Source organism: Guillardia theta (genome assembly GCF_000315625.1).
Source record: "Guillardia theta CCMP2712 unplaced genomic scaffold GUITHscaffold_90, whole genome shotgun sequence".
Taxonomy (NCBI): Eukaryota; class Cryptophyceae; order Pyrenomonadales; family Geminigeraceae; genus Guillardia; species Guillardia theta.
The window spans coordinates 325893-336108 of NW_005434584.1; the positions used below are offsets into that span (position 1 = coordinate 325893).

Sequence of the window (10216 nt, forward strand, 5' to 3'; positions counted from 1 at the left end):
GTCTTCTCCCTCTTGGGGGGAGGAAAACGAGGAGGGGGGTGAAGAAGGAGTTGAAGAAACCTAAGAGATGCTCAAAGAAGGGGCCCCCTCCTTGTTGTGGTGCTGGAGGGCTAATACCGATCGTAAAGGTGCTCCACCATTCAAATGGTTGGCTTCTCCTCCTCCCCCTGCTCTTTTTTTTCTCCTCCCCTCCTCCCCTCCTTCCCTCCGCTATCATCTTTTTCTAGTCTTCTTCTTCTTTTCACCTTCTCTCCCTCCTTCCCCCTGACTTGCTGGGCAGCTGGTGACCACCCCGACAGATGTGGTTCATGCTCCCTCGAGAGCAGCGGGGCCGGGGGCCGAGAAGGAGGAGGAGGAGGAGGAGGAGGAGGAGGAGGAGGAGGAGAAACCTTCTGTTTATCCGGAAGGAAGTCGAAATCTTGAGGAGGATTTGCCCAGCTGGAGTGAGACCCTGTCATCGATGAGCTGGCGGATGACTCAGCTGAAGTTGCAGCTGGAAACAGCTAAGGTCAGTTCCCTCCCCCCCTTTTCCCCTCCCGTCTGATCCTCCTCCTCCTCCTCCTCCTCCTTGTCCTCCTCCTCCTCCTCCTCCTCCTCCTTGGCCTCCTCCTCCACCTCCTCCTTTCTCTCGTTTTCTGATTTTGTGCGCAGGTGCAGCAGGCGATGAAGCTGAAGAGTGCGGAGGCGATAGAAACTGTCGTACAGACAGGCAAGGAGCTCGGTAAGCACAAGGAGGATGGAGGAAGAGAGAGAAGAGAAAGGATGGAGGAAGAGAGAGAAGAGAAAGGACGGAAGAGGAGGAGGAGCAGGTGCAGGAAGGATGGAGGAGGAGGAGGAGGAGGAGGAGGAGGAGGAGGAGGAGGAGAGGTCTACACTGACAGGAGATGGCAGGCAAGCGAGCAGATGACATGACGAGGAACTTCACGGGGAGATGAGAAGAGAGGAAGAGAGAGGAGGGAGGGGAAGTGAGAAGGAGAGAGAGGGGTGAAGGTTTGAATCTTTCTTTCGCTTGAGTTTCATTTCTGTTGCTCCTCCTCCCCTCTCACACCCTCTGCTGCTGCTTCATCGTCCGCATCCTCACGACGAGCTCGTTGGCGCACAAATTTCTCTTGACCAGCAGCTCGGCGCATCTCTGCGACTTCTTCAGTCCAAGCCCAGCAGGGGTCCACCTCACCTCCAGCTCCTCCAAGTGCCACTTGACCGATCGCAGCAGCTCAGTCTCGTCTGCTGATTCGTCAGCTCCTCCTCCTCCTCCTCCTCTCTTGCTAACCTAGTACGAGTGCAGACAGCATTCCCGAGTTCAACTGCTCTCCTTCATTGCTGGTCCTCGCCCTGCCAAAGTCACGATTCACTTGTCCCTTCCTCCTCCTTGTCTCATCGTTACCACTTGCTTGCTTGGCTCATGTCGGCCAGCCCCTCAACCTGCGGCAGATGAGGGAGAGGAACATGGGAGGGGGGAAGGGGAGGGAGAGAAGAAGCGAGGAAGGAGAGGAAGACGAAGAGAGAGGGAGGCGGAGGAGGAGGAGAAGGAACCTGGGAGAGGTGTCTCTTGGGGGGGCTAAACATCTGACAGGACAGCGTGAGGATGGGAGAGAGGATAAGGGGGTCTTGCCTGGGCGAGAGAAGCAGGCGGGTAGTCGGCCAAGGAGAGTTGAGAGGAGGAAAGAGAAGAGTCGCTCCTATGAAGCTGGGAGGCAGGGGAGGACTGGATGGAGAGGAAGCTGCAGACAAAGTCAGTCGCGGACGAAGAGGAGGAGCGAGAGAACGAGCCAACTACGGGAGTGGTTCAGAAGAAAGAGGAGGAGGAGGAATGGAAGAGTGGGGGAGGTTGAAGAGGAGGAAGCAATTTTGACGAACCACTGGAAGGCAAGGAGGATGGAATCAGCGACGAGGTTCTGCGCAGGCAAATTGTTGCCCAGGGCCCTCGTCTTGAAAGATTCGCTAGAAACGATCTTCTGTACCTGACATTGTGCAAGTCATACAACCCTCCTCCTTCCTTCCGTCCTTATTCCCCTCCTCTCCCTCTCTCCTCTCGCTTATTTTCGCTCCAATCGCTTGCTGCCTCACCTGCAGGATTGCCTTTTCTGCGTTGACCCCTGGCCGCAGCTGTCAGACCAGGAGGAGAAGAAGAGGAGAGGAGGGGGAGAAGATGAAGGTGAGTACTAGAAGGAGGTATAGGGGAGAAGCAGAGGAGGGAGAGGAGGAGCAGGCGTACCGTGATGAAGGCAGGGGAGGAAGGAGATATTGCCCGACAGCTCGGGGTTTCCCTCCTGCAGGCATTGCAGAAGCTCTCGTATCTTGGGCGCAAACTGAAGAGCTCGACCAGCAGCTGGAGACCTGCTAGACAGCGAGAGGTCGAGAAGTTCTCTCAGAGCCTCCAGTGCCAACCCAGACGCGTAAACCTGAGGATCGAGAAACATCCGTCAGATGCTGCTGCTACTGCTGCTGCTGCTCTCCCCTAGCTTCGACCACGTCCTTCCTCCTCCTCCTCCTCCTCTTTGTCACCTCCTGGGCCTTGGCGCTCTGCCACGTGTAGAGAAAGACTGACAGAAGCGTCCGAGCTCTCTCTTCATGCCCGTTGACGCGCAGCCACTGCATCACTTCCCTAGCCTGCCTCCTCCCTCCTGCTCCCTCCTGCTCCTCCTCCTGCTCCTCCAACAAGTTCGTTGATCCTCCCCTCCCGTATCTCCACATGCCCTCGACCAGCCGGCTTGCGATGTCCATCACTCGCGATCTTGCCTACAAATTCCATCAGCTCCTTCTCATCCCCCTCCCCTTTCACCTCCTTCTCGTCTCCCCCTTCCACTCTGCTCCCTCCTTCTCGTCTCTGCTGATCCTCCCCTTCTCATCCTTCCTCTCCCTCCCTTCCCCTCCTCGTCATCCCTCCCCTCCCCTTGCCCTCTCCGTTACCTTGCGCGAAGAGCATCTTTCCTCTACTGCAAACTGATCGACCAGCGCCGTCATCGTCAGCAGGAACTTCTCGAAGTTCTTTTCTCCTCCATTTAGCCCCCCCTGCTCCCCTCCCATCGTCAGACCTCTCCTGATCCTCCCATACAGCTTTTCCCGGCAGCACAGCCACCACGTCCTCCTCTTCCTCCTCATTCTTGCTATGCCAACTTCCTCCTTGTCCTCCTCTTCTATCATCAACCACCCATTCCTCCCGTTCCTCCCCCTCCCACCTCTCTCATAGATCCCCTCCCCTTCGTCATCGCGAGATTCCAATATTTCAGCAAATTTCCTTCACCGTCTCTTTTTGAGTTTTCCCTCTCACCTCCCCCTCCCCTTCTTCTCACCTCCTGCTCAGCCCAGTAGAAGAGAAGTGCGGCGTCGTGCAGCAGCAGGTCTCCTCGCAGGCAGCACACTTCCGCTGCTCTCACTTTGGCCTGGAGCGAACGAGTGACGTCAGCACGCAAAGCTTCACGGGGACAGCGAGGGCTGACCTCGTACATGAGGTCGATCAAGAGCTTTCTCCGACGACCAGCTGAAGATGCGGAGGCTCCCAGCGCCCTCACCTGCTGCTGCATCAGCCGATCCATCGGCTCCTCGCACCATCGAACCGGAGGAGAGGAGGAGGCAGGAGCAAGATCCTCCAGCACGAGCATGAACGCGTCATGGAGGGGCCGGACGGGGGCGAGCAGGCACAGCTGAGTGAGCAGGGCGAGACAGCTCTCGTTGAGCCTTGACTCCTCTGCCATTTCCTCCTTCCCCTGCAAGCTCTCGCCTTCTTCAGGGTTCTGTACGTCAACGCTATCAGACAGCATGTCTACTCCTCCTCCAGTCCCTCCCCTCCATCCCTCTCATCGATCACCCTCCCCAGAAGTGCTCGACCTGGAAGACGTAGCAGTAGTGGAGGGCGCGCTGGAGGAGGAGGAGGAAGCTGGCGGGGGAGGAGGGCGGAAGGAGGAAGAAGCCATGAAGCATCTTCGACACCAGACATCGCAGAAACGACTCGGCTCGGCTCCTCGAGTCCCTCTTCGCCCCCACATCCCCCCGCTGACCGCAGTAATCCAGCTCCTCAAGGCCCTGGAGGGCCCCGTAGTAGTGCAGGGCGATGCCGATGTGCGCCGCCTCGACTTCGTGCTCGCCCCCGAGCTTGGACAGCTCTAGCAGCAGAGCTCAGCGACCACGCGAGAGGGAGAGGGAGGGAGACAAGCTGACGCGAGCAAGCATCACCGTTGGAGGAGGAGGAGGAGGTCAGCAAGAGAGTAAGAGTATGGGGAGGTAGACCAGGATTGAATGGAGGGGACAGACTAGGGGAGGATGGAGAGGACAGACCGAGGAGGCCCTTGTCGAGCTGGAGGGTGAGGAAGAGGATCTGGACAAGGTTGTAGGTCACGATGGTCTTAATCTGCGGGTGAATTCCCTGCGGACAAGCGACGGGTCAGCCTCATCTCTTGACTGCCTCGCGACTTCACCGGTAGATTTTGTCCCGACGTGATGGCCTTGACGTAGACCTTGAACGAGGTCCATCCCTGCCACTTGCTCACTCCCTCCACGACTGCCTTCACCCCCTCCGTCTGGCAGTGCTCTAGAGACAGCGGATGAAGCTGAAGGAGATGCAAGTAAGTGCCTCTTTCCAGCCCACAGACTCACTCATCACCTGCGACTTGTGCTTCGAGTGGTTGCGGCCCAAGGGCTTTAACTGGGGATCAGGCCGGACAAACGCCAGCTGCCGCCACACCATGTCCTGCACAAGCCGCCACAGCGTCTTCTGAGCCACCACGGCGGTATCGAGGAAGAGGTTGCCGTTGGATCGGTTGGAGTAGAGGAAGAAGGAAGGAGCCAGGCGGTCGGCAGCCTTATCGAGGAGGAGGTGATCGCAGAGCCTTTCAGTGACGTCGTCGAAGAGAGGAGGGAGGTCGTTGATGGCGCACTTGAACCTCGCTGACTCGCTCTCTCCCTTGTGGCTTCGCGGGATCTCCCCCGGGTTGTTCTCGGAGTCGTTCAGCAGGCTCACCACCACGTTATGCCACTTGTCGCTCTCCGTCTGACGCAAGAATGACTCAACCAGCCCGCCGAAGCGCTTCATGCTGCTGCTCTCCGGGGTGAGCCGCATGTTGCAAGCCCACAGGAAGTCGCCCTTGCAGAAGGAGGGGGAGAAGGAAAGTCGATGGACTACACCCTCGTCTCCTTTCTCTCCCTCTGCCCACTGCGTCAGCGCCTGACGGAAGAGCTGTTTCACCACCCTCTCGAACTCCTGATGCTCCGAGGAGCTCGCGTGAGCATGCGGCCTCCTCTGCGGCGGGGAGCTCAGCTGGAGGGAGTTGTCGTTCAAGATGCTCGCGGCTGCGTCTGCAGCCCCACATCGCATGAGGAAGAAGATTTCAGCCCACAGGGGGACACACTTGCCGTCCTCCGTGCCGTCGAGCTGCGAGTCTCTCTGCTTGGAGTGCCACCGGAGGAGATGATGGATGACCAGCATGCGGTCGGTCTTGGAGGCGCCAGGGCTCTCACCCTCCTCGTCGAACTGCTGGGCAAGTTTCTTCTTCCCTCCTTCCTGCCAGCAGTCCAGCGACGTTCGAAGCAGGTCCTTGAAGTCTGCAGATAGAAACTCGAGGGCTCCTCGGAGCAGCCAGGCGTCTCTCGAGACCTGGTCCTTGAGGCATATGAAGCCCCTCGTCCCCTTGTCTCGTGCCACCAGCGCGTGTAGCATGCGGTAGAGATCGGCGAGGTACCTCGATGACGCCGAGGGGCCTTGTGATCCTTCCAGAGGTGCTGCTGGGCTGTAGCCCGGGCTGGTAAGAGAGAGGTAAGGATCCTCAAGGCTGGTGTTGTAGCCCTGTGAGGACGGGTTGGAGGAGGAGAAGGAGGCATCAGAGCCATCACGTGTCATCCTTGATAGGAGCTTCAACGGCTGCAGCTCGTCTCGCTCGGACAAGCTCTCGGCCCGCCACTTCTTCCTGTTGATGGCCTTCACTACCTCCGAGAGCTGCTGCTGACGCCCGTCCCAACGTCTCCTCCTCTCGCCTCCTCGCTGATGGCTGCTGCCCTCCTCTGCTGCTGTCTGATCTCGCTCCGTGAAGCCTGCGATCGGCTGAAACGCCGGCAGCACAAAGCTATCCGGCTTCTGCAAGTCTAGGCTACCCAGGTCAACAGCCACCAGCATCGATCGCTCGTCCTCCCAGTCTCTCTCTGCCTCACTCCTCAGGAAATTATCCGTGTGCAGCTTCGCCACCCGAGCATGTCGCTCAGCCACAGCTCCCGTCATCTCGAGATAATCGAAGGCGAAGGACTTGGTATCCTCTGCCTCCTGCTCTTTCACGGCAGAGCTCGCAAGCCTGGTGTCGTAGTCTGGTTGGCGCAGGAGAGAAGAGACATCGAAGTTCTTCGGATCCATGAACCCGACCGAGCGAAGGAGGATGCTGCCATCATGCGAAGGCAGCGCATGAGTCCTACATGCCGGAAGTTTCTGCAGAGAGAGGGACAGGTGCAGCAAGCTGCCGCCAAGGATGGTCTTGACTCCTTTCTCTCTCCTCTCTCCCGCTAGTTGTCTGGGAGAGGACAAGGACATCTTCGCCTAAGGCAGGAACCTGAAGAGACCGAGTTACTTGAGTATTCCTCCCGAACTCACACCGTTGCTGCTGCCCACATGCTAATATTCACACTTGTTGTTTTTCTACTTCTCCTCGTCTTATCCTCCTTCTCCCTCCAATGCTGCTGCTGCTCTTCCCCTCGCCCCTTCCTCTCCCTCTGCTTCCCCCTCCCCGCATTCTCCCGCGCAGGATTTTTAGATTTTTTCTTTTCTCTCACAAGTTTGACGAATTTCAGAAAGTTTGCCGGTTGACCTTTAAAGTTACTCAAAGTTAAGTAAAATCTGTACGAGGTCAATCTCAAAAGACGGTATCCTTGGCTTGTACGAGGCTGGGACGGTATCCTACATTCATTATTTTGGCTCTGCAGCACCCCTGAAGTCATCACGAGAGATTTCTCTGGTCCATCTCATCTCATTTCCACTCCCTCAGCCATCTGCTTTCCTCCTTACATCTCTTGTTCTACTGTTCTAGTTACACAAGTCGTTCTCACTGGCATCCTTTATCTCCAATCATACTGTTGTTCTTGTGCAAAACTTGTGACCATTGCCGTCGAGTCGTATCACAGAGATAACATATGTATGGGTGTTGCTACTGATAATCATTGTCGTCCAGTCGTGTTGAGACGGTTGCGTTCGCCGCCCTGACCGCGACCTGCAGAGTTGCGTTGCTGCGGTAGCTCGAGCCTCGCGAAGGTTGTGGACTGCTAGTCCCAGGCTTCAAGCCAGTGGATTTCCGGGCCGGCGAACGATTTCGACTCGCTCAAATCACAGGCGGCACGCAAGACATGACAAGAAACCTATATATTCATGTAGAAGAGATGGTTTCCTAAAGCCTACACCTGAATGCTTCCAAGCTTCTAGATGGGTCGTGACCACATCTAGTGTGACCCCATGAGAGCAGGTCAGTCCTGCCCTCGCTCTACCGCGACATCTTCATACCACAACAATAAGTCGAGGAGCGACGCTGCACTGCCCCAGACTTTACAAGGTTTGGGGGCACCACGGGACCCCGAGGGCATCATCAGGCTACCCCAGCTCGGAGTCTCTCAGGTGGCCCGGAAACTCTCTAGACGCATGTAGATCAGCTTCTTGGCCTTGTCTACGCTACGAGTGGAGCCCTGGAGCTGAACGTAGTTCCACTCCCTGCCAAACTCCTTGCAAGGGTTGTCGCTCACCGATATCGAGCACCCTGATCGCTTTTCCAGGTTTTGGATGTATGCTCCCTGCTTTCCAATGATCCATCCTACCCTCTCGGCGGGGATGGGGATACTCTGATAGATCTCAGCCGGCCTTTCCTTCTGTGGTTGCTGCTGCTGCTGCTGCTGCTGCTGTGGTTGCGCCATGTTATCGGACATCTGCTCATTGCGGTCAGACACGAGGGACATCTAATCTCGCAAACAAATGTTTGGTAATTGAGTGGAAGTGACAAAGATGAAAGAAATGTTGGAAGGCATGTGTTGACTTGATACAAAATTCTGTTCAAGAACTGAAAAGACATCTCCTGGTCATCTTACAACAATCGAGACATCTTGGAAATCCTTCAAAGAAATCCTTCTGACCGGAGGGAACACATACACGGCAGAGATCCAACAGCATCAGGCGTTGATGCATGCAGGCCCACTTCCTTCTGATGTATGATGATAAGGCATGACACAACAAACACAAGATCCCGACAAAATCTGTGATGTACATCTCATACTTTGCTTTCGGGATTCCGGGGAGCGGTCACAATCCGAGAAGGAAAAAGCGACATCTTGAACAAGGTAGCTCGATACAGTTGCAGCAAGTGCTGAATACAATCTGAGCATACACAACATTCCATGCACTCTGTATCAAGCTATTCCTCGGCCTTGACGTCAACAATCAAACTTCGCAAGCTACTACACAGTTTCAAGCTTTCGAGCACCATCCAACGACGAAGAAACATGATGCGAACATCTCGTGGGGCTCATGCGGGATAGAAGGCGGCGGAGAGGAACGAGAGGAGGAGAGGAGGTTATGAAGAGAGGGAGGGGAAGCGACCTGCACGCCATTCGGAGCAGCGGGAACGGGAGCGGGGGCAGCCATGGCCGACATAACAGACGAATAGGAGAGGCTATGCATTCATTCTTGAGGGTAGGGGTATGTTGGAAAGGGGTAGGTGTGCCTGGGGGGTACTCCAGTGGGAAGATGACCCCTGTTTTTAAACTAAAAATATACCGGTGTATGGAAAGCTTTGGAGCCCACGTGGACTTCTGTGAATAATGGGGGTGGTGGTCATCGAAGGTGAGGGGGTGGGGTGATGTTTTTTTCGACTGTAGAGAAGAATGGAAGCTTCTAGCGGGATATCCCTGATAAGTTACCAACTCTCCATTCAAGTTACCAATATCACCCAGTTAAACTACCACTGCTTCAGGGGCCTTCAGAAGTTACCACCTCGCGACGGCGAGTCGGGCCGGGCGGCCGGGCCGGGCGCCCTGTGACACTGCCGTGTGTCGTCCCGGGTGCCATTCAAGCCTTAACCGTCTTTAAGTTAGTAAACTTTGAAAACTGAGGCTCGCCCGTACTGGCCCGCAGTGACCGCCGGTCTGACCTGCCATACTGCCATGCCGAGTCAGACTCATCAGGCCTGGCATTGCCAAGCCGGCCCAGGCCCGGGGTGGCATCCAAAGTGGCTTAGCTGGCACATTGAAATTAATCATAGTACTGCCAGACTCGGTACTGGACTCAGGCTCCCGGGATGCCGGGCCCCGCGGCAGGCCCGGTGGTGAGCACGCAGGTTGGTTAGCAGGGTGGCGAGCCTGGCCCAGGGCGACTCGGAGGCTGCCGCAACCGTGTCAGGGCGTACTAGCTACCGTACTGACTCAGTTTTACTCAAAGCAGTCACGGAACTTCGGAATCGCAGCGAACTCTGGTTTGCCAACCATCGCGGTTTCCAGTCGGAGAGCTGCCACGGCATCTCGTATGCAGACCTGAAGATGGCAAGGCAGGAGCAGGAGCAGGAGCAGGAGCAGGAGCAGGAGCAGGAGCAGGAGCAGGAGCAGGAGCAGGAGCAGGAGCAGGAGCAGGAGCAGGAGCAGGAGCAGGAGCAGGAGCAGGAGCAGGAGCAGGAGCAGGAGCAGGAGCAGGAGCAGGAGCAGGAGCAGGAGCAGGAGCAGGAGCAGGAGCAGGAGCAGGAGCAGGAGCAGGAGCAGGAGCAGGAGCAGAGGAGCAGAGGAGCAGAGAGGAGGGAGGGAGAGTCACAGAGGCGCAGACAAAGACACGGAGACATGGAGGTGGAGGAGGAGGAGGAGGAGGAGAAGGATCAGAAGGAGTGGATGAGGGAGGATGAGCACAGGAGACCAGCTGAGAAAGAGGCGAGGCATTGATGGAAAGAATCTCACAGCGCAAAGTTCAGGCAGCGATCTTCATCCGGGGATGGAGGAAGAGGCTCGAGAGTTGCTCGAGGAAGTCGAACGACCGTGGGACGGTAGGATTCAACTCCTCTCCTCTCGCCACCATGGCTCACTCGTCTGCAGACAGCCTCATGCTGAGGAACAGGAAGCCGCTAGCCAGCGACTCTTCTGTGCGATCACAATCCTTTTCCCCTTCTCGATTGCTCCCTCTCCGTGCCCTCCTCTTTCTTCTTCCTCCCTCTCCACCCATTTCCCAAGCCTTCATCCCTCTCCTGCTCCTGCTCCTGCTCCTGCTCCTGCTCCTGCTCCT

General features: G+C 56.7%; 2 protein-coding genes across 2 annotated transcripts; both read right to left on the minus strand.

Annotated features, from left to right (window-relative positions):
- Positions 1 to 1042: 1042 nt before the first annotated feature.
- GUITHDRAFT_144704 (hypothetical protein) lies at positions 1043 to 6511 on the minus strand (the record flags this gene model as incomplete). The annotated part of the gene is made up of 17 exons (XM_005824807.1): positions 1043 to 1132; positions 1175 to 1224; positions 1271 to 1332; positions 1385 to 1422; positions 1534 to 1612; positions 1858 to 1961; positions 2068 to 2096; positions 2216 to 2402; positions 2506 to 2739; positions 2911 to 3012; positions 3294 to 3383; positions 3441 to 3512; positions 3558 to 3747; positions 3809 to 4103; positions 4276 to 4363; positions 4416 to 4547; positions 4601 to 6511. The coding sequence occupies 17 exons, from the start codon at positions 6509 to 6511 to the stop codon at positions 1043 to 1045; spliced, it is 3753 nt and encodes a 1250-aa protein (XP_005824864.1).
- An 808-nt stretch (positions 6512 to 7319) lies between these two features.
- Positions 7320 to 8629, minus strand: GUITHDRAFT_154865 (hypothetical protein). The gene is made up of 2 exons (XM_005824808.1): positions 8555 to 8629; positions 7320 to 7887 (listed from the first exon to the last, which is right to left on the minus strand). The coding sequence occupies exons 1-2, from the start codon at positions 8597 to 8599 to the stop codon at positions 7579 to 7581; spliced, it is 354 nt and encodes a 117-aa protein (XP_005824865.1). The 5' UTR covers positions 8600 to 8629; the 3' UTR covers positions 7320 to 7578.
- Between the last annotated feature and the right edge of the window lie 1587 nt (positions 8630 to 10216).